This window comes from Columba livia, chromosome 7 (genome assembly GCF_036013475.1).
Source record: "Columba livia isolate bColLiv1 breed racing homer chromosome 7, bColLiv1.pat.W.v2, whole genome shotgun sequence".
NCBI lineage: Eukaryota > Metazoa > Chordata > Aves > Columbiformes > Columbidae > Columba > Columba livia.
In genome coordinates, this window is record NC_088608.1 from 5,504,990 (window position 1) to 5,532,219 (window position 27,230).

The 27,230-nt window shown below is 35.7% G+C and overlaps 1 protein-coding gene across 9 annotated transcripts in view; it reads left to right on the top strand.

The window, feature by feature from the left end:
- LRP1B (LDL receptor related protein 1B) overlaps positions 1-27,230 on the top strand; it is a 687,728-nt gene that overhangs the window by 483,005 nt on the left and 177,493 nt on the right. For all 9 annotated transcript variants that reach the window (XM_065070319.1, XM_065070313.1, XM_065070311.1 and 6 more), the window contains 6 exons: positions 1-175; positions 487-581; positions 7,056-7,205; positions 17,631-17,771; positions 19,811-19,936; positions 21,641-21,772. In XM_065070319.1, coding sequence (XP_064926391.1) covers positions 1-175; positions 487-581; positions 7,056-7,205; positions 17,631-17,771; positions 19,811-19,936; positions 21,641-21,772 — 819 coding nt within the window. The remainder of the gene's footprint in view (positions 176-486; positions 582-7,055; positions 7,206-17,630; positions 17,772-19,810; positions 19,937-21,640; positions 21,773-27,230) is intronic.

The window sequence follows — 27,230 nt, forward strand, 5'->3', positions numbered from 1 at the left end:
ATATTCAGAGTATCAGAGGTCTTGCAGTGGATTGGATATCACGTAATTTATATTGGATTAGCTCAGAATTTGATGAAACGCAAATTAATGTGGCACGTTTGGACGGTTCATTGAAAACCTCAGTCATCCATGGAATAGATAAACCCCAATGTCTTGCAGTCCACCCAGTGAAAGGGTAAGATATTTGTAGTTTCGATAAATAAACTATGATAAAGCTTATCACAAGATTTCTTTGTTGTTCAGATTTTGAGTTTGCTCGTTCTGTTTTCTTTCAAACTTCAAGTAAATGAACAGATTTGAAATATTTCATTGAGAGTTTCTTAACCAAGTTCTGCTTCCTTGCCAAAGTTACTGTCGATTTTTATCATATAATTGTTAGTTGTGTATTTTGCCTGCTTCTAAACTTACTAATGCTTTCACAACTGATGCATTAAAAATACTGTGTTCACAAAGCAACATTACAAATATAATTGTTTTCTTCTTCAGTAAACTCTACTGGACGGATGGAAACACGATTAACATGGCAAACACGGATGGCAGCAACAGCAAAATACTCTTCCAGAATCAAAAAGATCCTGTTGGTAAATACCTTTTTCCTGTTTCTTTCTTATTTATTTATTAATGGTAGTGGTTTAATATGGGTATTATCTTGACATGCTATACCATGGTATACCATAGTATTCCATAGTATGGTATACCATAGGTATACCATGATGGGTTTTTTAGTATCCTATACAACTGTGATAAGAACATGCATTAAGACATTAAAAACACTGATGTACTTTTGTGTTTCATATTTTAAGATATTTTTAGCCCAATCTAATTGAAATCTACTGTAGTGGGTTAAGCAGAGTAGCATTAACTTCCAGGGTTACAGTAGCTGTGAAGACTGAAGGTGAAGAAGAACCCATCTGTACTTTGCAAGATTTAGAATGGATGAAAAAAACATAGAGAGCAGGGTTTTAATAAGTTCTGGATATATGTGAGAGGATACTTTGACTAGAAATGTAGAACTTCCTCACTAGAATCTCAGCTGCATGATCAAAAAATAATCTGGGTCTTGACTTTTTGCATAAAGAAAAGAGCAACACTCAAAGAATACATTTTGTATAATGACTTAGCCTTAGTTTTAGTATTTAGTAAGTAATTAGTTGATGATAAATTATGCCACTTCCTAGGGTAAAAAAAAACCTCTCAGTATATGAACTGTTTATATAGTTTTAGTTCAGATCTCTTTGTAATTTCACTTTTTAGAGAGTTAAACTGGTTGTGTCAATTGTTGTTGCCTTATTAATGGCCCATCAATAATGTGATTACATTTTTAAAGCATTTACGAGTTTTCCTAACTGTAGGCGTTAAGCAAGCCAAAGCAAAATGACTTAGGTAACTAATTCAATAAAATGGACATTAGAGCATTTTTAGACGCTAAATTTCAAAGGGGTTTTTTTGTTTTGTTTTTTGGGTCTTTTTTTTAGCAATTATTTGGTAGCTGGTTTATTGTTGATTTGATTTTTGATTGTTGATTTGATTTTCTGTCTATCCACTTGGAGAGTTATCTGGTGAAAACAGAGTAGTAAATGCACTAATTTTAGGGTGAAGCATAAATACGTTTAACCATATTACAAAAATATGAAGAAGTAAGGCCGTGTGCAACATTTTTCACTGAATATCCTGTGGTCATAGGGCACAAGGTCCTAAATTGCAGTCATTGTTTTCTATCATTGAGTTTGCTCTGAGCAGCAGCAAAGCCACTGAACCAAATACATAGTAAAGCAGTAAGTATTCCTTGTTTTGGTTTTCCTCGAAGTCTACCAGTTTTCTCAGAGGCTACACGTGCAAATCTGTGTGGGTTTTGTGACATTTTACTTCCTGGACATGTGTGGTCTCACTGGTATCAGACGGACTGTTCATGCAGTTAAACATTCCTGTAACCCTTCCAGGAATGACAGTTGTGACTTAAGTTTTTTTACTTCACCACAGAGCGGCAAATTAGATAATTTGTTTTCTTTCCATAGTATTGGATTAATTTTTAACATCTTTGAGATCAGGTAAGAATCACTTGAAATAAGTTATATTCCAAATTGAACGTTCTTACTGGATAATAATGAGGCATATCACATAATAAGATGACCATGGAGATTTAATTGGTTTTTCTTCTTCTTGACAGTCGAAAGTATGCTAAATCATCAGCTGTGTGAAGCATAGGATATGTAACATGTAAAGAGTGTAGATATACATGTATGTATATATGTAAAGGCAAAATAAAGCTTGCAGCTGTCTATTGCTGAAAAACTTTTTAATTGGTAGATATCTTCACAGAATCCCAGAATGTTAGGGATTGGAAGGGACCTGGAAAGCTCATCCAGTACAATCCTCCTGCTGGAGCAGGAACACCTAGATGAAGGTTACACAGGAAGGAGTCCAGATGGGATTTGAATGTCTCCAGAGAAGGAAACTCCACAACCTCCCTGGGCAGCCTGTTCCAGTGTCTGTCACCCTCACTGAGAAGAAGTTTCTTCTCAAATTTAAGTGGAACCTCTTGTGTTCTAGTTTGAACCCATTACCCCTTGTCCTACCGTTGGTTGTCACCGAGAAGAGCCTGGCTCCATCCTCCTGACACTCACCCTTCATATATTTATAAACATTAATAAAGTCACCCCTCAGTCTCCTCCAAGCTCAAGAGACCCAGCTCCCTCAGCCTTTCCTCACACGGGAGATGCTCCACTCCCTTCAGCATCTTCATGGCTGCACTGGACTCTCTCCAGCAGTTCCCTGTCCTGCTGGAACTGAGGGGCCCAGAACTGGACACAATATTCCAGGTGTGGTCTCCCCAGGGCAGAGCAGAGGGGCAGGAGAACCTCTCTGACCTACTGACCACCCCCTTCTAACCCACCCCAGGTACCATTGGCCTTCCTGGCCACAAGGGCACAGTGCTGGCCCATGGTCATCCTGCTGTCCCCAGGACCCCCAGGTCCCTTTCCTCTATGCTGCTCTCTAATAGGTCATTCCCCAACTTATACTGGAACCTGGAGTTGTTCCTACCCAGATGCAAGACTCTACACTTTCCCTTGCTATATTTAATTAGATTTTTCCCTGCCCAACTCTCCAGCCTGTCCAGGTCTCTGGGTGGCAGCACAGCCTTCTGGCGTGTCAGCCACTCCTCCCAGCTTGGTGTCATCAGCAAACTTGCTGATAGTACACTCTATTCCCTAGTCTATATCGTTTGTGAATATATTGAATAATACCAGCCCCAGTACTGGCCCCTGACGCACTCCACTACGTACTGGACTCTGCCCCATTGACCACGACTCTCTGGCTTCTTTCCTTCAGCCAGTTCGCTGTCCACCTTGGCTCAGCTTTATTGTCAGTTAGGGTGGACATGAAAACAGATTCTCTTGCATGTCTAAGGAAAAATGGTCAGATACGCTGTAGAAAAAAACAAGTATTCCCAATATCAAACTCTAAGTTAAAATATATGCAAACTACCTGTTTTAATGGTTTAAATTATTCTTGGCATTAGCATAAGACGTTCCCATGCTAAGGACAAGAAATCAGTGCTGATGAACCAGAGAGCAGCAGTCTTAAGACCTTAATTTAATATTTCATTTCTAACTGAGAACCTGTCTTTCTCCGTGAGTGAAACTCTAGTTCAAGCAGTGCTAATTTTGAGCATTTGGGGAGTGAGGTGAATGATCTAATAAGTGACTTCACAGGTGGATTAATGGAAAAGATAAATATATGGCTTGTTAGAGTTGGATGTCATGATAATTGATGGGGTTTTCTTAGTTTTCTTGAGACATAATTTCAGAATGTGAAGAATGAGGGAAAGTTGGGCGATTTTTTGGTCAGTTTGAGTTCTGTCAAAAGGAGGAGACTATTCCAATTAAAATATTTTGTATTAAAACACAGACTATGTAATTTGATGATTTTGGAAACTGATAATATTGGGATGACAGATTGTGTCTGTTATTTTAATCTTAGGTATTGCTAGTCCATTCTGCAGTTCTAAAAAGCTCAAAGACTGACACATACATCAGTCGAAAAAAAGGACTAGTCACTGGAGTTAAACTGCACTCTTAGGGATTCAGAATTAGTGCTTAACTTGATACTTTGTGAGGCAGATCACTTGATTATTGGTGTCTTGAACTTATTTTCAGTTTAGCAGTTGTTTCTTATAATACTATAAAATACAGACCACACATCTGTGTTTTTAAGGAAATGGCTATTCAGTTGTAGAGTATTGTTTTCTGAGTAAGTGTTTAAAAACTTTCTGGATCACTCTCTCAGCTGTATTCAAAGGACTCCATAATTATAGGCAGGGGAGGTGTTGTTTAGGGGTTTTTTTTTGTTTTCCTTTGGCTTTTTGTGGGTCTGTTGGTTTGGTTGTGTTTGTTTTTAATAAGTTTCGATCCTTTCTTCTGAACAAACTTGGAGTTTCTGCTTTGCTCATGATTATAGTGCAGCCCTATTGGCTGTTTTACCTGTTCTTGTTTCATTTTCTTGGCTGACTCTACTTGAATATCGCTTGCCAATTTGTTCTTTCTTTTGAATATATAACAGCCTACAAACAACATTGTTGTAGATGAGAACCAAATATCTTGAGACTGGCTCTTGAAATTTTTATCTTAAATTTATTTTGTTTTGTTTAAAAAAGTTATTTCTTAAGCATGCATGTGCTTTTAGCAAACAAATAAACTTTAGGTTTTCCTAATTTTAGGCACTGTTTTTTCACCTGAAATGTAATCAGCCGTAAACAGTTAAAGGCTGTTCCTATAATTCACCTGAGCTTTAATAGAGTGTCCAACATTTAATTGATCTCGCTAGTACAAATGAAACCCATTTTAATGTTCTCTGAACACACTGTTTCCTTAAGCTTCCACTGCTTTTTAGAGAACAATTCCACAGGTAAAAAACAAATGTAGAGGAAAATACATAATTTAAACAGTAAGTATACAAAAAATGCTATCAAGAGTCAGTTCCTTGAACTTCAGGACTGTACCAAGTTAAAATACCTAACTCGATTTTTCTGGTAGCGGAAGCTAAGATCTCATTACGTATATAACTTTAAGATCGGAACCTCTGTGTATGCATTGCTGGAATAACCTTTGTGATATACTTTTAAAATAGTAGCGTATTTCTGGAATTTAAGTAAGGAAATTGGAAAATGCATATCAAAACAGTGACAGCCCAAGTCATGGTAATATTTGTTTTTAAAAAACACAACAGAATTCACAGAAAGCAATATTTTACAATCCACACATTCAGGTTGACTTTGGCAACTGAGTAGATTATGGTTACCTGTGATGCTTATGGCTAGTGAGTCCCTCTTTTTATTAGTAAAAACAGAACAATTCCGTAAAAAAAAAAAATCAAAATAAACATGGCCTGTGTACATTAGAAATAATATGTTTTCATAAAGGTTAGTAATAGGTGAAATAACACAACAGGGAAATACTTTGGGAAGAAAAATGTGCTTGACTTGGGTAGAAGGAGATGGAATGTTATTTGTTTCAGTTGCTGCTGTGTAATTGGAATACCCACGTGTAGAAACACCAGTTTAATATCTGAAGAAGTAGGAAACTTGACAAGATAACATTGAAATTGCTGTGCAGATTGCATTCACAGCAACCTCATAAATAGATCTGTAGGTGGAATGGGTGAGCAGCTGACTGGCAGCAGTGAGGAGCTACGGGGAATAGCAAACGCTCATGTGCTTCACACTTGTGTGTTACCTTTGGAACTCATAGCAAGGTGCAGCCATATTCCCAGTTTCCCATGGAAGGTCTCTTAATACATCCTGCAAGTTCTGCTTGTCTCCTAGATCAGGGGAGTTCTCTTTTTGCTCTGAGCAATGCTTGTTGTACAAGCATGAAAATCCATATGTGCAGAAATTCTGTGAGATCAATCTCTCCTGAAGCAACTACTCAGTATCCTGATCCACTCTTGAGCTTGAAAGTTGTTTTTCTTCTGGGTGATACACTTGCGGAGAGGGGAATAAAGTATCATAACTGCAAAGGAACAGGAAAGCTGGTTTTGAAAAGCTTAGAAAGTGGCCGCGTTTTGGCCTAATATGTCAAATGTGGGTGAAGAAGTGCTGGTACAAAGTGTGGCAGCACATGGCTCTGCTCGCCTGTCAGGACCGTGAAAATACATCTGACTTTCCGCAGAGAAGCAGTTTACAGGGTGGAAGAAGATTATGATACCAAGAGGTTGACCTATGGAGTAAAGTGCAGTGATTTTTGGCAACTTGCTGCTGCATACCGAGTATGAGTTCTGAGAAAAAGTCTGGTACCGAAGCAAATTATTATGGCATGTGTCGTCACCATGCCAAGCGTATTTCACTGGGGAAAATATCCTGCTATGATTACTTGGGAATTTTAAAAGGATTTTAGAAGTCTGAAATACATTATGTCTTTGCTCTTACTTCCAGAAAATTATATACTTTGTTAATTTAGTAGGTTATTTTGCAAGTATTTTTATTTCTGCAGTTCTCTTGCTTCTAACTCCAGCGAACTGATGATGAGGTCAGTTCATTATGAAGTGAGTTTAAAATTAATACTATAAATTTATTGAATTACTGCTAGGGTTTGGTATTTCAGCATTCTAAGCAGAGGGCTGTGCATGTAGGGAGAGAACGGCCTTTCTGTAGTTCTGAATCACAGAAAGTAGCTTGTTTTCTGTGTCTTTGTGTATTCATAATTTTATAATGTAAATGATAGCTTCTGGTTTGCATTTACTAGTAGTTAATGACCTTACTTAGGACCTTAGTTCATTCAAATAATTGTTTCTTGCTAGAAAAAGCTTTTTCATCAGTCAGACACTGATTTCTGTAGATGTTGGGAGAAATAAAAGGTCAAAGTCTATTTAAAAGTATGGTTTTATTTCACTGTGAATGGCCAGGTTTGTTTGGTTTTCCTGATTTGTTTGAGTGGATAGATAACATAATTGTGTGTGTATATATATTTCTGAAGTATAGTCTTATTATGACAATAGCTTAACACAAAATGTATATTCTCTATTCAAGCCACAGTTAAAGTTGTATGCATTAATTGCAGGTTTATCAATAGATTATGGAGAGAACAAACTTTACTGGATCAGCTCAGGCAACGGAACCATAAATAGATGCAACTTGGATGGTGGTAATCTTGAAATAATAGAGTCAATGAAGGAAGACTTAACTAAAGCCACAGCTTTAACCATCATGGGTAAGTCCAGGGCTAATAACTTAGTTATTTAAATGATTGCAAGCTAGTTAATTATGAAAAAGCAAAAGTTTGGAGAAGCTATTGTTGTTTTAATGTAAGTAATAGATACGGTACCTTCACTAGTGAGACGGTTTTATTTGTGAAAAACGTTTTTCTATTTCATTGAACAGAGAATTTACAATCTCTAATGCAAGTGTATGTTTCTAGATATAGTCTTGCATTTATATACACAGGATGAAGGTAACAGACTTAGTTTGTTGGATTGGCTTGCACTTTCTGAAGGCTTCTTTGGATTATTAATCGATGCAATGATTTGGATAAATTGATGATTTGGATTTTCAGATGTCTGCTAATACTCTGTGTATTAAATTGGTTAAAAAGAAAATGAAGTTCTGTTTGTTATACTTGGCATATAAGAAATGTTTAGAATGTCTAAAAGCATATAAATTATTTAAAAAAAAAATAAAAAGAAAGGTAACATAAGGAAAAAATCCTTGAAACAAAAATCAAGAAGTCTTTAAGTTGCAGATTGCTTAATATCATGAGAATACTATTTCAAATTTACCGTTTCTCATATACATCTTAATTTCTTGGCCCTTGACAGAGGGCTGCCACATTTTTTTAATAAAGGATTTTGTTTGAGTAATGAATTATATAATGTTGGTTTAGATGGCATGCTTGTGAAAACGATGCTAAATGAAGTCCAAACACTTTATGCACATGGTGTAAATTAAGTCCTATTTTAAAGCAGTAGCTGCTAAGGTAGTTTATTATACGTGTTTTTGGCCAGTATCGTGTCCAAAGGAGTCATGAATGTTAATATAGAAAAATTGTCTTTTGTTGATTTGGTTGTGACTAGAAATAGAATGAATAGATGACCTTTGCTTCAGGAAGCTCTTGGAAGTGTGTAATGTGAGATGTTGTAAAGAGTATTTGTCCATAGTGTCACTGAGATCTCTGTGGAATCGAGTCTTCATCTGTGATTCACAGAAGCTACAGTGGTGATGCATCTCAGATATGGAATAAAGAGTTCATCTCTGTCATTTAAAGAAGGGTGTTCTTTGCTTGTTTGCATGACAGTAGTTGAACCTTTGCAGATGTGGAGATGCGAGTATTTCTGCTGTGTAGTTTTTAAATATATATACATCTAATATTGCTAGTTGGGGATGCTTTGTTTTTATGAGCAATGACAGTTCTTCCTACTCAAATTTATAAACAAAACTTAGTGTGTTTGGGTTTCTCTGCTTGTTTTACTTTTGGGATTTGTCTTTGTTTTGGAGCCGTGATTGTGATAAACTGCAACATGACATTGCGGTATGATTCTGTATATAAATAAATCTGTTGGAGAAAAATGCAGACATATAGTTTTATAAACAGTAATGTGCTGACTGAAAAACATGCAAGTTTCTCTGTTCATTTCTCCTGTATGTTTTTATATTGTGGAACATAAATGCCATCTATTTTCCTCAGGTGCTGGTGGCTTTACATCAGGCTTCTGTGCATATAAAATGGATCCAAACAGATAATCCAATGTGATAAAAAACAAAATAAGAGATGTGTAATTGAGAAATGATCATAACAAATAACACATAAAAGGAGAATTAATAATTTGTTCTAATGTAAGATTTTACATGATAATCTGTGAAAATTTAGTTACCCTTTTTGATCTGTTTGCCTACAGGTTTAAAAGGAAATTTTAGCAGGTGAATCACAGTAATTACGATGTTTATTGCATTACTTTTGGTCCATTTCATAAATTTTCTTGACTGCTTTTATCTAAAAAGGTGGTAAGCATATTAAAACCAGCATAAGATGGATTGTTTCTTCTCTGTGTATATACTAAGCTCACATTTTTTAGCCTTTGAATTCATCATTACTGAAACAAATATATGACATCTGTTCCCATACTCTTAACTCTTTTGTAGCATTTGGGTTCTACTCAGCACTAGTGTCCTGTAGGCTTTTGCTGTCTTTACATTTAGTATCTCCCCAGGTAAAAGCAGTTTTTTGGATAGTTTATAACTCTTTTTTAAGTATACGATCATGTTATATTTTGGGGTTGTGTTTCCACAGAGGCAGAAAGAAGTGACGGACCTGGGTATTTTGAGACTCCCTTTGTACAGGAGTCTCACCAGGTCACACACTGGTCAGTTGTTGTTGATCATCAGAACCTTTCTAGGTCTAAAGAGCTAAAACATTGGAGAGAATCTCAGTGGGGTGAGTGGGTTGCTAAATAGTGGAGTTTTGTAGTTATTGTTTACTACTATGAAACAGAGTAACTTCATATAGTGAATGATTCTATGTAAAGTGCTATTTCTGTTGAAATACATGTCAAAAAATTTCAATCACCAATACAACAAAATCAGACAGATATAATAGCATTTCAATGGGAGTGCAGATATTAGCACAATGACTTTTGCACACAATCTGTATATAACACAGTCACCAAGGTGTATTATCAAACAATCAAAATAGACAGTAATAATTACAGTATTTCATTTTAGACAGAAAATATGGGTTCATATTACCAAAATGTAATCATGCTGCCATTTACTTTCATTGTGTGGTTAAACGATGTTTTATTGGTGATTTGATTTTTGGTTTATCCTAGATAAAGTTTCAAAAATAACACTGGAATACATTTCTAGTGACTCAAGTGGTGGGAGCTGTGACTTTCGATGTAATTGCAAAGTGAAAGAGGCTGCTTAGATCAGGAAACTTCAAATACACACACCTTAATTTTCCAAGTCATCAGTCTTCTAATTGCCATAACACCATTCATTACATTAGCATTAATATATGAAATATATCTAGGCAATTTGCCCAGTTCTAAGTACAGTGCATAGTTGTCTTCCATAAATACTCAAACCACCATTAATGAAAACTAATGGCCCATCAAAATTTGCATTCAGAGTACTGCTTGAAATCTCCAAAGGACTGTCCACAATGCTAGTGTAGCAATTTTTGGCATTTGAAATTGCTGTTTTCCAATATGTTGCTGTGTTTAATGCTAATTATCCAGCAGAAAGGGTAAATACAACAATTTTAATGTATATTATAACCCAGTTTCAGCAACAAGGTTGCAATTAGTGATCAAACAACACTCTTGTTAGCATAATCAAGTAAATAAATCATTTAACCTTAGTTTGATATTTAAACGTTTCAAATAGTGTTGTTTCTTTCCTAGCTTGTGAAAGCAAGTTGCCTTTATGCTGAAGTCAAGTGGGTTTTTAAAATAATTTAGTTTATTTTAAATTGAGTATAGAAATAGGTAAATTCATCCTAATGCTAAAAATCACAGATGAGTTATCTACAGAGAGAATATATTCATAACGCAGAGATATATAGTCCAAACTTCTGCTTAGAATCATAGTCAAAAATATCTGTGTAACGTGTTGGGGTTTTTTAGTTTTGAGACTGTGTTGTGATGTATATTGGTCACCCAGTAGCTTCTGAGCAATTAAAAATGAAATTATTTAGCTCTTAGGGTGTAACTGGCCAGCTGTGACCAGTTCATGGGTTTTGGCAGGTAAGCATGAGAAGTTTCCCCTCAAGATGTTTGTACTTCAGAATTTGTGATTTTGTTGGTTTTGTTTCATGTTGGGGTTGTTTGTTTTCTGTTTGGGATCGGTTTTGGGTTGGGTTTTGGTTGATTTTTGTTGTTGTTGTTTGTTTTATTTGGTTTAGTTTTACATATATATATGTACCTTAAATGTCAGGATTTTCATGAGCCTAACCTTACTGAAGTTTTCAGGTTGTCTTTCTCATTTAACTCCCCATTCTATATCCGTACATCTTCCTAAAACTTGTAGTACACCACATAAAGCCTCCACATAAAAGGAAAATAAATACTAATTCAGTAAGGTTTTTTTAAGTTATATTTTTAATTAAATGTTTATCCAGGTGTCATGTTAGCTAAGATGGAAGAGGAAGACAAAAGAGCTATTATGAAGTGTATTTTGAGTTTTCACTTGTGATTTGTTCTTTTTTTTAATGGAATGGATGGCGTAGGAGACTACTCAAACTCTGTGTTCACAGTCAGGTACTCAAGGGCTACTAATGAGTTTATGCTCTGATGATTCTTGTGTCGTGGAGGGAGGGAAAGAAGAACGTGGTGATCTGATGTGTCTGACACCACTGATGGAAATTCTCTAGATACCGTTAACCATATGTGAAAGCAGCACTAGTCTATTCAGTAGCTTGGTGAGCAAAAGAGGCACATGATGGAGCATTCTGTTGTTGATGTAGAAATGGTTTGTCCCTACACTGACACTGAATGGGAGAAGGGAAACTATTCGTGGTCTAAGTAATTATTGGTAATTGATATTCTTGATTAAGCACGTGCCATGCTTTCACCTCTCAGTAAGAGAATATGCAAAGTTGGTTATTTGTTTGTTATTTTTTATTTATTTCCTTTCCCTAAAGAGACAGGCAAGTCCTGAAACCATAGCCAAGCGTGAATTTTTACACAAAATACTGAAGAAATGCCTTAATGAGTTTAATTACTGCTTTGAAATATGTGATGCAAAACAAAGCTCTGTGCTTTGCATCTTCCTGTACTCCAGTCTTTAAAATATATAGATATATATATATATTTGATGGATGGGTATGGGTAAGTTCTAGTACACTATGCACAAGACGGCCATCATTACCAAAATTATTTAATGGACCATTCTGATTCGTGATTGAATAGAGGATTTCAAGACTGAAATCACTTCTTCACAACAGATTGCTTCATTGAAAAAGTTAGCCTAAACTTTTAGGATAAATAATTCGTTATTGTGCGTCATAGTTTCACAGAAAAAAAAAAAAATCAAATTTCCATTATTTCACTTATGGATTGTATCACATAGTGACTTTTATGTTTTGATCTCTGATCTGTCTTTTTGTTATAATTCACACTACCAAAATTGAGCACAAAGATGTTGTGTTGTAAGGATGGTCTGATAAAATAATAATCAGATTCAAGCTGCTATTACTTTGACAGGCTGATATCGCAGGACGATCTTTTCATTCAGTCAGTTCTAGCAGTTTTAAATGCATGAGATGGTAGATTTCCTTTAAATTTTACTCAGATTTTGCTGGAGAACTTCATTTGTGTCTCTGAGTCTTCAGAATATTTCCATTCTGTATATTGTTGTCTCATTACTGTGAAGACTGAGTAACTGCCTTTTTTCCTTGATATTTTCAGACCTTCTTTTCTTTTTTTGCAGTAACTTTCTACAGTTACCACAATGGAAATTATTTTTAAAATCTGCAGCTTTCATCATGAAACACTCAACTGTCTCTATAAATTAGTTATTTAAATATTAAAACTGCAGCATAGGCAACGATTCATTGAACTGAAAAGAAAATGAACTAGAAATGAGGTTAATACACAGTATTTGTTGAAAAAGGCAGTGTTCCTCAAGTTTTAAAGTTTCTTTTCTATCTAGGGTTTTACTTCTGGTTCATCTACACTAATAACTTTTTCTGTGCGAAATTAAATGAAAACGCTGATGATGTTAAACTTGCCATTATAAAGACTTGCCCCATTTAATTATTTCATTTAAGATGTTTAAAAGATACAGAACTATTTGAAGAAGAAAAGGAAATGTTTGTACTTTTTTGTTCTTCATGTAGAACATTGCTGCGAGATTGTATTTCACAGTAATTAATACTTTAAATGCAGTCATGAGTGAGAAGTTAACTCACTGCAGAGCAGTGGTTTGTTAGTAACCTCAGCAAGTGGCACTGTCCACACACTGTCATTTGAATTGTACCAGTTTAAAAATACACGTGGCAAACTGAAGATAAAGTTGAATTCAAATTGCTACTGTAATTTCTTTTTCTGTTTTCCCTTTCATGGTTAAATTTAACATTCACACAGAAACTGTGTTGCCCTTGAGATTGTTGGTCAAGTCTAAGTCTGAGGTAATATGGTATGAAAATGTTAACTAGTTCCGTTTGTTAAAAATAGTTACTTTGAGGGAATAGAGTGTACTATCAGCAAGTTTGCTGCTGACACCAGCTGGGAGGAGTGGCTGACACACCAGAGGCTGTGCTGCCATCCAGAGACCTGGACAGGCTGGAGAGCTGGGCAGGGAAAAATCTAACTAAATATAACAAGGGCAAGTGTAGAGTCTTGCATCTGGGTAGGAACAGCCCCAGGTTCCAGCGTAAGTTGGGGAATGACCTATTAGAGAGCAGTGCAGGGGAAAGGGACCTGGGGGTCCTGGGGACAGCAGGATGACCATGAGCCAGCACTGGGCCCTTGTGGCCAGGAAGGCCAATGGTACCTGGGGTGGATTAGAAGGGGGTGGTCAGTAGGTCAGAGAGGTTCTTCTTCCCCTCTACTCTGCCCTGGTGAGACTGCACCTGGAATTTTGTGTCCAGTTGTGGCCCCTCAGTTCCAGCAGGACAGGGAACTGCTGGAGAGAGTCCAGCGCAGGGCAACAAAGATGCTGAAGGGAGTGGAGCATCTCCCGTGTGAGGAAAGGCTGAGGGAGCTGGGGCTCTGGAGCTGGAGAAGAGGAGACTGAGGGGTGATGTCATTAATGTTTACAGATACATAAAGGGTGAGTGTCAGGAGGATGGAGCCAGGCTCTTCTCGGTGACAACCAATGGAAAGACAAGGGGTAATGGGTTGAAACTGGAACACAAAAGGTTCCACTTAAATTTGAGAAGAAACTTCTTCTCAGTGAGGGTGACAGACACTGGCCCAGGCTGCCCAGGGAGGTTGTGGAGTCTCCTTCTCTGCAGACATTCAAACCCGCCTGGACACCTTCCTGTGTAACCTCATCTGGGTGTTCCTGCTGCAGTGGGGGATTGGACTGGATGAGCTTTTGAGGTCCCTTCCAATCCCTGACTTTCTGTGATTCCAAAAAGCTGAGAGCAGAGGGGAGTTGCTTGCACTTATTTTTGTACTGTTTCGTTACCTCAGAGAGTAGAGCAGAGATGGGACAATGAAACTTTTTTTCCTTGCTGAGACTTCATGGAAAACTAGTACCAGAACTACGTTTTATTTGGTTGATTAAATTTTACTAACAAAATAGCTTAAGTTATTTATAATATATGACAAATATAGGTTCTGGATCTTCAGAAGTACAATTTTAAATTTAAATTAAATTTAAAATCTGTAACTTCTTTTCTGAAGGTGTGAGCCACAGGGTGTTTAGCTGGTCCCTGAGGTGAACGACTTGACTAAGTTGGGAGCAACTGAACCCACAATGAGCTGGAAAGAGGTCATCATTCTATTTGTCTTGTGAAGGGAGTAAGGGCTCAGGGTGTTCTGGCATTCAAAGAAAATGAGGAACACTGTGAAACATACTGTGGACTGTGGGACTTGTCCACCTTGGACACTAAGGTGATCTCATCATACATCTGTGTGTCCTCCAGAGCCAGGGTGAACTCATGTTAAGGACTTGAAATCAGAAGATTGGCTGTGACTTCAATGTTAGAGTTTGGTATCAAAGTAGTTTAAAATTATATTCTGATGCACTGGGAGGTAGAGCCTGCTTTTCATTTTTTGATGATTTCTTAGTTGTTGATTCTAATTTGTTTTTAATGAAGAGTGCGTTTTAGCATTACAAGCAATCTTTTTTCACTCGTGAGAATTAATTTCTTTCCTAAAGTGAGTAGAATTTCCATATATAACTAGGCATTTCCAATTTAGGACTTTCTGTGGAAGTAGCCTCAAATCAGAAGTTGTTGCAGCTAAAGTGTAACTGGTGAAGATGGCTGTTATGTCTCCTGAATCTTAATGATGCGGTACCTTCAGCTTCTCTCTGTAGCCTCCTCTCCATAATATTCCACTGCAACACTCCACATCTTTTATCCTGAGACCTCACCCCAGTTTCTCTCCTGCTCTCCTGCACAGCAGATGTCTCTGCTGCGGACATTGTAGAGCCTTTCCCCATTCACAATTCCACAATTTGCTATCACGGTACCCCATTTTCCTCACGTGTTCCTTAAATTTTTGCCCTTTTTTCTCTCGATTCCCCACTTTCTCTGTGTCAAAACAAAGCACAGGCTGCTACCTCTCTGGTTTTAAACAGTTACCAAAACCAAGCAGAAGTATCTCATGCCTCTACTGTGAAAAGTAAAATACAGCGTGTTGTGGCTGTTACGCTTGATGGAAGGAGCTGATGATGCTTTTGCATTGGATTTGTTTGTCTCCAGCTTGAATTGTCAGGAAGTTCTTCACTGAAAAAACATTTTATGCAGTGTCTGAAGGATGACATGAAGCGTTAGCACTGGCCACGTGGTTTCTGTATGTTTGATATGCTCTGTTTTGCAGTCTCACACAGACAGGAAAGGGCTTGTTTGCTTTGCTTCCAGGAACCATTGAGACTGATGAATAATGGGAATAATCTAGCTGAAATTAATTCTGATAAAAATGAAAATCTTAGAAACAGCTGAAGGACTTGGTATTGGTTGAGTAAGAAGCTCTTCACTTTGAACATTCAGTCACTAAGAGTTGGCTGAGCCCTTGTTTTGGAAGCTCATTTAAGTTCTCAAGTGTTTAGTCTGTTAAAATTAGACAATAAACATCATGACTACATTTATTTTCTTTTGAAGCTGACAAAAGTTTGCCTTTCAGAAATACACTTTCAAAATGTCAATGCATTCTTTAGTTTGTTCTAAGCTCAACTGTCACAATGTACCCCATGGAAGATATTTATGCACAATATGTTAGTTTGCATTAAACAAATGATTCTGCCCTGAGTGTGCGGTGCTGGTGCCTGCATATGTGGAATTTAAGTGTTGGGGTTCCTTCTCACTTGGCACATGGCAAGTCACAAGTACGGAGCTTTTCCAGCATCAACCCAGCGTCTTCCTTGAAACATGGGCAGAAACTGGTGTAGAAAGCAGTGCTATGATCTTGATGTTATCGTTCAGAGCTACAGTAAAGCTAATAAGTGTGTGCATGGGGTATAAAGAAATACAAAGAGTGAAGGGCATTTCTGGCTTTCTTCTGATTTCCCCTAATTTTAACCTATTCTCTCTTCCAAGCCTTAGCAATAAGAAACAGAAATTTTCTATGAGAGCTGCTGGGAAGGTTTTCAAAAATATATATAAATCATATTCTTTTCTTCCGCTTGCATTATTTATTCTTGCTTTGTTTCCTATAGGTTGTCTTTGGTTTTTTCTTCATGTTTGTTGTGACTGACTTTATAGCTCATTTGCATGGTTTCAAGTGATGGTATGAAACATGAAATATTCAAAACTTGGTAGGAATACCACCCCAATACTGGTTTGAGGAGTAGTAGTAAAGTTTATTGCCTTAAAGAAATTAGATTGACATTGAGGCACCTTAGTCGCTTTTGCTAGATGAATAAAAGACTAGCAAGCTCTTTAACTGAACAGGCTCTTTCATTAATTCCTGCAGGTAATGGTCAAAGTCTCAAAATTATGAACTGGTAACACTGGACAAAACTAAAGCGATTTCTACTGTTGCTATTTAAATTATGTGAATAGGTCTTCAAAAATAACATTTTCCTGGAAGTAGAGGATATACATCTCATGGATACCTTTCAGTTTATTGAAATTTCTTTTAAATTGCTTGTCATCATACACCGTTGTTTAAATGGTTATGAAGATTGTCTTTCCATTGATGCTGGTATTTGTATCTCAATTTCTTTTTAAATTAGAATTTACATTGTGCAGTAACCAATATGGCCACAGCATAACAATCAAACTTAGTGTTTATATTCTCCTGTCACTTAGAATTTAAGTGAAATCTTTATGATTAAAGTCACCTGAAATCCAACCCTTGAAAAATAGTTATTTACACTACAGTTCAGCATCAAGTGAGAATACTCTGTCATAAATTTTTGACAAATCCTCATACTATGATTCAAGTATTCTACATGTATGGATTGATGAGGATGGTTTGAAGTTTTATGCTAGTATGTGCATAATATGCCTTATTTTTTCTGTTATTTTAAAATCTTGTGTAAATTGTGGTGAAAAAGTTACTGTCAATGTAGGTTTGTAATTTCAATAATTTCTTTAAGACAGTAACAAGAATCTTATTTAATGTTATGGTAATTGTCATACTTATTTTAACACTCAGGTGAAGAAATGAAAACCTAGAGCCCGAATTCCTGTAGTCTTCACATACATAATGAATGGATATAGCACAGCTCGAGAACAAACCCTGTGTTGTAGTAGTATATGATATATCATTCAAGTTTTGTAACTTTCAGTTATAACTTTCAGTTTTTCCACTTAATAATATGTGAAAACCTCTGATGTAAAGAGAAAAAAGTCAATTTATGAATTCAAATTTTTTTAAAATTAAAAAAATATTATTTATTATTTTCCTTAAAATTGATCTGAGAAATCAGAGAATTAATATCCAGAGCTTTTTTCCACCTTAAGTTTGGAACATATATAATATGCTAATGGCCCTCTTAATTTTTAAACTTGAAAATTTTGCAGATAAAAAGCTTTGGTGGGCAGACCAGAACTTAGCTCAGATTGGTACCTGTAACAAGAAAGATGGAAGAAACCCAACTGTCCTGCGAAACAAAACTTCAGGTGTTGTACATATGAAAGTGTATGATAAAGCAGCACAGCAAGGTATGTTAAATTTTAGGCACGTTTAACCAGCTTTTAGACTTTTCCCATGTTAGAACAAAATAATTCATTGTAATTTGGTGATAAAATACTATAAAATGTTTTGTTATTTAATAAATTACTGAATAGAATAGGATAATTTATCAGATGTTTTCTGAAGTTTGACGTTTGCACTGGAGTGAAGTTTGAAGTTCTTTTAGAGAATCTACAATTAACATTTTTAGTCAAGAAAAAACAGTTCATGTATGAATGTCATCTCAGCTGAAATTTTAAGTGAAGTATTGTGGGAGAATTCATTAATATTCTTAATTATCTATTTGTTTTGAGACAGTTTAATTCATCAAAAGTCACAGAGGTGACGGTAGCATAAATCAAGTGTGAGGCAGCAGAAAAATGGGGGGAATATTGCTAACACTGCTAAAACTTAGTTGGCAAAGGGGGAAGTAAGGTAAAATGAAGAAGTGTAATTTGGGATCCTGCACACAGTTTTATGAATTGGGAGATCAGAGATTAAAAACTTGGGAGATTCTTTAGAAGGAGATTATTTCTGATTCCAGCTACTTTCAAAGTGTTGATGGTCTCACTGAAAAGGATAAGGATGGGATATACATTAAACAAGTATTTTGTTTTGTGGAGAAGCTTCCAAAAGAACCCAGGATGGAGCTGAGCTGCCTGATATCTGATGGACAATAAGTAGTTCTTGTGCAAAGGACATTAATTCAGTTCCATACTGAACACTTCTGGGAACACTTCCCTTTTTACCTAATCTAGGAAAAAAACAAAGGTGTTTTCTAGTCATGCCCTTAGTTTTGAATGTGGTGGAACAGTAACTAATAAAAATTTAGGCATTTAGTAATTTCTCTGACTTTTTAAAATGCTTGAACTCCCTGCCATGGAGAAATATAGATAGCATCCTGAGTGCCCAAATTTCCACAATATCTGGTGTCTGTGGCATTAATATACATCTTGCTTTGTATACAAGTCAAGGAAAGTAACAGTTTTATCATTCTGTACTATGAACTTTAACCGCAACAAGAGCGATGAAGTTGTATAGTCGTATATGCTGGTCTATATTTTGACATGAATGTCAGGGTTTTGCATACAATAATTAAATAGTGTAGATGGGATACAGCTTTACATTTGATTTTTTGTTTGTTTTTAAAAGAATCTCATCATATTTTGTATGCATCTTGCATTTCATTAAATCAAAGTCACATGAGAGCAGATGTGATGTGAGGGTGCTTACAGATTTCAGAAAACATCTAGGATTATAGAGGAAGTACTTTCTACTTCCAAATTAGGAATGCAAGAATGAATGTGACAAGTAGCTCTCTGATTCATAAGTGTTTGGTAACTTGTAATCAACTAATTCCTTGAATGTCTTAGTAGACTCAAATGTTTCTTCATGAAGCTTCACATTTTGGAGATGTGTTTACTGTACTGTGCATAATGTTTATAATTTATCTTAGTAAAAAAATTTCATCTATTACTTAAAAGTAAATATTGTTTTAATTAAGTTGGAGCATAGATCTGTGAGATAAAATTGGAATGTATCTTACATATACGAAATAAATAGTGGTTTATTAAGATATGAAGTTAATATAACATCTGATGAATGACTGAACTATGATTGGTGATACTCTCATGGTCTAGAATAAGAGATACCTTTTAGAATAATGTCAATGATATTTCAGCATTACTACTCACAAACGCAACATATTATAGTATTTTCAGTTCTGTCATATGCTTTTTCTTTAAGACGGGCAGATTCTTCTTCAGAAAACTGTATTATTTAAAAAATTCTAAGGAAAAAAAGGGAACATTCTAAGAAAATTTTAAGGAAAGAAAAGTGTGCAGGTAAAATACTGTAGGTGTGAAGCATAGAGTAGTATATGAATAGTAGCATAGCTTGAAATATTTTATGGATATCTCAGTTTTTCTATGAAGCTAGCTGAACACAATTTGGTTTTGGCAATATTCATAAATTGATGTCAGGATTGCACTGTACAAACTTTGTCTCCTCTTCTCCTGTCATGGTATAGGTAGCAATTCATGCCAGTTAAACAACGGTGGGTGCTCCCAGCTCTGTTTGCCGACATCAGAAACCACGAGGACTTGTGTGTGTACAGTAGGCTACAACCTTCAAAAAAACCGCATGGCGTGCAAGGGTAAAACGGATTTCAGTATTTATTTTAACTAACTTCAGGCATATGAGAACACTGTGATGATTAAATAAACTTTCCTACTAATTTTAAGTTAAATAACAATATTTAATATGCTTGAACAAAGCAGTAACAGATAAATGTCTGTTGTGGTAAGGACAGAATTTCAATTTAGCTTTCAATTTCTTTATTTAGTTCTGCATAGTATTTTGTGGAAACTCTTCTTTTTTTTAGCTTCTTTTTAAATCTAGGCAGAAAAACAGTCTATTTGAGCCACATTAATAGCAGTATGTATATTTCCAGGGTCACGTACCTTACCTTATAGGCTACAGTATTGATGTATTAATTTTTCCCTGAATAATATGGAACAACCAGATGCCTTATAGTCATATAAACTTAATATTATTTATTCCTATGAGGAATTGTTACCTCCTCTAGTTAGCAGAATATACATAAAAGTAGAATTAAGCAACATAAATGTGGCTTTTCTGCTTCTTCAGTGTTTTCTGTATGTGACAACACTGCATTCTTAACTTTTTTTTACGTAGTATTTTTTACTTTTACAATTACTTCTTCAGATATTTATAATTTTCAGTTATGGGTCAAGGTAAGACTGGTGGATGTTGTGTATTTGAGATGTATTCCTCCTTTATGTTAGATATACTGTTTTCTGGATCATAACAGCTTGTCATGATTAAATTTTACTTCACTTAAAAAGATCACGAGTAAAAACATTTTTATTCTGTCTTGAATATTCACAGAGAAAATTTGACAAGTACTGTTCTGTACATATATACTTGTTTAGCTTTGCTCTTTTCATTTGCCAGCTTGCTTAGAAGGAAATTTTGTAATGATCTAAAAATGTTTAGTCCACATTTTCAGGGTCTTCTACTAGCTAGCTATTTACAAAGAAAGAAGTTTTCAAAGAACTGATGTGAAGAAAAAGGAACTTTTTGTTTATAGTAGTTAATATACTTCAAGAATATGAGTTATGTGTCATCACGCTGCATGATTTCCTTTAACTTAGAAGTGATCTGATATCTTAAGGCAACAAAATATTTGTTCTGGTTTTGTTTGTCAACGCTTAGGCATGATTCATCTTAGCTCCAAATGACTACCTAACGAGACCCCTACACAGTCAAATTTCTTCCTTCTTAGTAGAAATAGGTTTATTTGGAGTGTGATTAACACAAAAGTAGACATTTCAAATGCATCAGCTGCATTATTCACTAAAACTATGTATTTCTCTCCATTGTCTAAAGCGGGTGTGCGTGACTAAATGAGGCGAGATGAATCCCTGCCTCAGACAGACAATTGAGTCTTGAGTCCTGCTTTCTACAAGTTCTTTAAAATTGTCTGTTGCTGAATATATACAGAAAGTGCAGATATGCACTGAAAATATTCTTAAATTCCTCATGATTCTAAAACATTTTCTTCTTAAGTTTCCATTTTAATTACTGCTAATTACTTTACTCTAAAGTGATTCTTGAAATGGATATTGACTCCTTTCTCTTTATAAGACTGTATTTGCCATTTTATTAGAAATATACCATAACAATTCATGTATGGTTTTTTCAGAGAGATGGAGTTATCCTTCTGGAAAACAATGGAGCAGTACTGGAAAACTGTCTATTCTTGTTAACTCCTCAAGTCTTGTTAATTGTGAAAGTCTCCACTTTGCTCTCATTGGCTGTTTTATTTTTACCATAGGTATTGAATCGTTTCTTATGTATTCTGTTCATGAAGGAATTAGAGGAATTCCTCTTGATCCAAATGATAAAATGGATGCTCTAATGCCTATATCTGGAACTTCGTTTGCTGTAGGCGTAGACTTCCATGCAGGTGAATATTATGTATAGTTTATTGTAAGTATGGTAAATATTGTATACTATTCTTATAAATGAAATAAAACCCCAGTTTTTAAACCTTCTAAATAAATTCATCTATAGCTGAAGGACTTGGTAGTTGATTGTTTGTTACAGTATTAACCTCTAGCTATTTATTTTTTATAATAAAAATGTGTATTATGTGTATGTAGATTTCACTAGCAATACTGCTGGTTTTCAGTAGACATCACTGAGAACTTGAGTAGGACACTGTTCGTTTTAGAGCAAGTGGTCATAAATCTGTAGGAAAGCAGGTACCTCTCCACCACAGTGTATAAATAGAAAACAATTTTTAGTTAAGATATCCTCATAGATTTCCTGTGAAATTAGGTTTCACATTTGCCTACATGCGAAGGAAGGTGGGAAGGCATTAAGGATCAGATCCTGAAAAGTAGTTGGATGCATATCGCACTGATAGTAAAAAGTGTCTGAAGATCTTCAAAGGCATTAGGAAGTTCTGGTTAATTTACAGAGAGTAAGAAATCTGTGACCAAGTCATGACCTGAAAATATCTTGTGTCTCCACATTTTTAACTCGTTAACTCTTTGACCAACCTTCCTTCTAAACCAATTTTCTCATGAGCTGTTCCTGTTACTCATTGAGTTTACAAGCTATCAGTCTAGAAATTTGAAGTTACCTATGTTATATATTGGCTTCCTGAAACATACAATTATTTTGTCATACTCCATTGATTTTCATTTTTAAATAAATTCTACCTGGGAATCCATTAAGAGAGCCTAAGTTATGGCTTTAGTATATGTTAATATATGCCTTCATATTAAAACTGTATTTTTTTCTGCTTGTTCTATTTGACTACTTCATCACACAAATATCACTAATCTTTTGTTAACAGGTTAGGAGTTAAATGCATTATATCCTTCTCTTTTGCCCTGCCTTCTTCACTGATGCTCTTGTACCTCTTCCTAGTAAAATTCCAAGTTCACTTGACATTTTACAGTGCCCTCATAATTTGCTTTCAAATCAGTTCACAGCTAATGTTTAGAGCTTGCGTTATATCATAGGTATAGTACAGTTGCAGTCTACTGGGACAGAAAAATCACTTAAAAGACAGTGCCTTTATACACATATCTTAGATGGGAAATACTATGATACAGCTGATTTCATCTATTTCTGGAAAGATACAGGATGATAGAGAAGTGGTATCAATGCATGTGCTTGACAGAGGGACTAAGACAATGCAATTGGGTTGTCCAAGAATTATATTTTTTATTGCAGTAAATGTACCTTACAAAATACCATTTTTGAATTGCGGTCTTACAAGCTTTACAAAACTATGGTGTTAATACAGGAATCTGGCCTTTGAACTTTTCATTCTAAAATACTGATACTGGGATTTTATTGAGGATTTTGCATCTTGTGTTTTCTTTGGTTTGGGGATTATTTTTTAGCATAGTCTTGCTTACAAGATACGCTAGCTCCTGCTTTAGAGAGCTTTGTTTCAACTTCCCTAGTCAACATCTAATTAATGTTTTGGAAGAATAAGGTGCATGTACTAATTTTTAGCTTTTTGGAAAGAATGAGATTTGAGAAAATTGAGTGATGTTCTCCAACTTCTGTGATGATCAGTTACAGCACGGGGAACATAAATACAATTGACAGTGACAAATGCATTGCTAAATATAAATGTAAATCTTCTGTAGCAGTGAAATCACAAGGGGAAACTCTCTCATAAAAAGTTACAGTAGGGCTTTCAATGGTTTTTTTCAGCTTAAAAACCAATTGCTTTTCTCATTTTCCTATCTTACCTTGAATTTTCTGATTTCATTCCTAAAAACTTTGTACATCACGTATGATTCAGAAGGCAAGTGGACGTACTTTCAGATTTCATCTTGTTTTGGTTTTTCACTCAGTGACTATGGCTTGTATTTCATTCTTAATCATGAAACATTCCCAAATTCTGATCTACTCTCAGTAATGTTTAGGTATTCAGAGTGACAAAAAGATGTTAACATATGCTAGCAGTATAGCATATTATAGTTAAAAGTCTTATGGCAATATTTTTTGTAGGGATAAAAGGGATAGAAGATAAATACACCTTTTTTGTCCTTATGTCTTGATACTTCCAAATTTTCATTAAAGAACTAAAAGAGTGCTTTTGACCTTTGGACTTCTTTAGAGGTCATTGGGGAGTGGGCTTCCATTGTTATTTAAGACATAGGTTTACCAAACTGAATGTGAGCGTATTTTTTTCCTCTTGATTTTATTCAGTTCACTGGATTTTTACCTTAGTATCTGGTTTGCATTAGTTGAAAATATGATTTCACATGTTGGGAGGTACGCTGTACTTAAGCTTGGTCTGGTTGGAGGAGAATCTGCAGGACAGAGAATCACTACTGTGTTTGAGATATCAAGGGTATTCTAGGAATTGAAGAAGTGGGAACATCATGTTTATTGGCAGAATTATGGTCTTCAAATTGATGGGTAGAACTATGTCTCCAAGAAATGATTCTGTTCCCCAGGAGACACTATCTTAATTCCCACTGACTTGGAGGGCATAAACTACTTCATGAGTAGTAGCATTTCTGTCTTTTTAAAGCACAACAATGCCGAGTGGTTAAATTAATATTTTCGTTAGTGCTGAAAAGCCTCTGTAAAGGCAAAGTAAGAGTTAAAATTGTTGATAGTTTTGAAAGGATACAGTGTTATTGTCGAACCTCTTTCAGCTCTGCAGTACTTCATCTCGGAAACAGTTTAAGATTTGCGAGTTTTTGCCTCTTTGAAAAGAGGAGTCTTCCCAGTCCCTTGTTGAGTTTTGCTGAACTTAGTGGGAGTTGGGAACCCAGAGGCATTGTCACATGTTTTTCCCCACTTTCATGGTCATTTTCTGTCCCTCTCTTACTCATGCTATCATTGTGCTTCCAGGCATTTGTATCTGTAATGTACACACAGGTGTGTGTAGGTGGCAGGAGAATAGATTTTATTCTCTTTTCAGATAAGCATTTTGAACATTCATGGGCTAAGCTGACAAGGCCTAGCAAAAGGACTGATATTCAACAAATACTTTGTAAGTGAGTTTTGAGTTACAGTATTTTATTGGCAGAATACTAATGCGTTAAATGGAATTAATTTTCAGTGTTTGCTGATAAGCTGCCTGTGGACTGTAGGAGTCAATGGGAGGCCATGGTTACTAATGTTCACCACTTAGCAAAATGCTTGTTCCGGCTGTGTAAAGCTGCAGATAGTTGTTTCCCATTTTGTGGTGCCTGTCATTTCCAGGTAGTAATTCTCTTCAGATAGTTAAATAGATACTGAAGGTCCCAAATTGAGTACAGGCCTTCTTTCCATGTGTCTGAAGCCAGAACTGGCTTTAGGCCAGACATGAGGAAGGGTAGTGAGAGCCTGGCCCAGGTTGCCCAGAGGGGTGGTGAATGCTCCATCCCTGGAGGCATCCCAGGCCAGGCTGGACGGGGCTCTGAGCAACCTGAGCTGGTGAAGATGTCCCTGCTCATGGCAGGGGGGGCACTGGGGGAACTGTGAAGGTCCCTTCCCACCCAAACTATTCTATGGTTCAGGAACCAGATGCTGAAGGGAGTTTTCATCTCTGTTATTTTTCAGAACACTAGGGAAAATAAAAAAGGTTTGTGCAATTATAATATTAATAGTGCTACTTGGCAGAGACACCATTGAGACACAGTTCTGTGAAAACTTCATCCACTTTTATAAGTGAACAGGCTACAACAAAATAAAGGCCAGTTGTTTAATGTGAGTTCCTATTAGCTTGTTCTGCATGGCATGGTTGAGTCCTACAGAGACTATTACATTTTATTGAGATGTAGGGAACTTTATTAACAGTAAGGAAACCATAAAAATTGCTTTCTCTGTAAAATGAGAGGGATTTGTCACGTGCATCATACCATCTGTATCCAAATGCAAGCTGAAACTCAGCAAATGTTGTAGTATTATCGGTATTTAAAACCCACAGGGATCTTTAAGAGTTTAGTGAAAATTAATTCCATGGATATTTTCACACCACAGAGCATGAGAGTATAGCTTGCTTCTTTTCTTAAGCTGTCATGAAATACCTGAAAATTAAAAAATATTCTCCAATGTAATCTATAGAAGATAGGGACTGAAAAGTTTTGCATTATTGTGAATAAATGCCTTGAAGCATCTTTGAACACTTATATCAAAATGTTACAGTCAATGCATTTTACAGCTATATTTATTGGAGGTTTAATTTAGGATACATAATGTAGGCAAGTAAGGTGAAGGACTGTAATAGAACATGAGAATTTTAAAGCAAGTATGTGTCAGCCGAGATTCAATATCATTGTATGGTTGAGTAATTATTATTTTTGCGTACTCAAGCTGTTAGCATTTACATGTAAGGATACTTTCTAGAATCATTGAACTGCATGTGCTTCGTGAACTTCCTCCAACACAGCAAATATTACTTGAGTTTCCCTGATTAGTTCCAGTCCCAAAACTACTTACATAATTTTTGTTTGTAGAACAGATTTGTTCTGTTTAAAATTTCTGATCACTTTACAGGAACTCTACCAACTAAATGAAAATCCAGTTTGACAGATGTTAAAAATAATATTCTCTATAATATTTGTCTTGGGAATGTGTTTTCCTTTATTATTGGAAAGTATTTTTATATCCCTGAAGTTACATTTACATACCTCTATGATTTTGTAAGTCGTTACCCTCCCTGTTTGTACATGTACAGTAACCATTAGTTGTTTCTATCTCTTTATATTCTGGTCAGGTATATTGTGTATTAAGGAAATACGTTGATCATTAACAAAACAAAGCTGTGTCTGAAAATGCTGCATTATACAGGAAGTAATTTTGTAATTCAGAGACTTTTAATGGTTTTTTGTAATGATATTTTAAAGAGAAGTATGATTTTGTTTTTAATTGGTTTTCTCTCTTTAACATGTTACTATCTGGAAGCAAATCCAGGTAATTCAGTTGTTTAGGTTTTTGGATTACTGAAAAACACTGTTTTAAGAAATAGTAATTTTAAGTCTTTTCTGTAGACTACTAAGTCACTTGTGCTGTACATGTTAACATTTATTCATGGAATTGCAACCACAGAGATCTCAGTTTTTTCGTAACTGAGCTTTGTAGAAGTTCTGTGGATAGAGTTGCTCACATGGCTGACTTAAATGGCCATAGTATGAACATAAAGTGGTGTGTTTTTATGCAGAGGAATTAAACTAGAATATGAAATGCATCAGTTTTCATTGTAGAATGTCTTATCCCGTTACTAAATACAGTATATAGTTGCTTTTTTTTTTTTTTTTTAAAACTATGAGCTTTCAGATAAGACTTCATATTAATTCTGTATATCTCACACTCCACTGAAGGGCATTTGGCATATCCCTGCACACAATTGTAGACCAGTATCTCATTGCTGAATCTGTGTGCAGTTAGTATTAAGATCT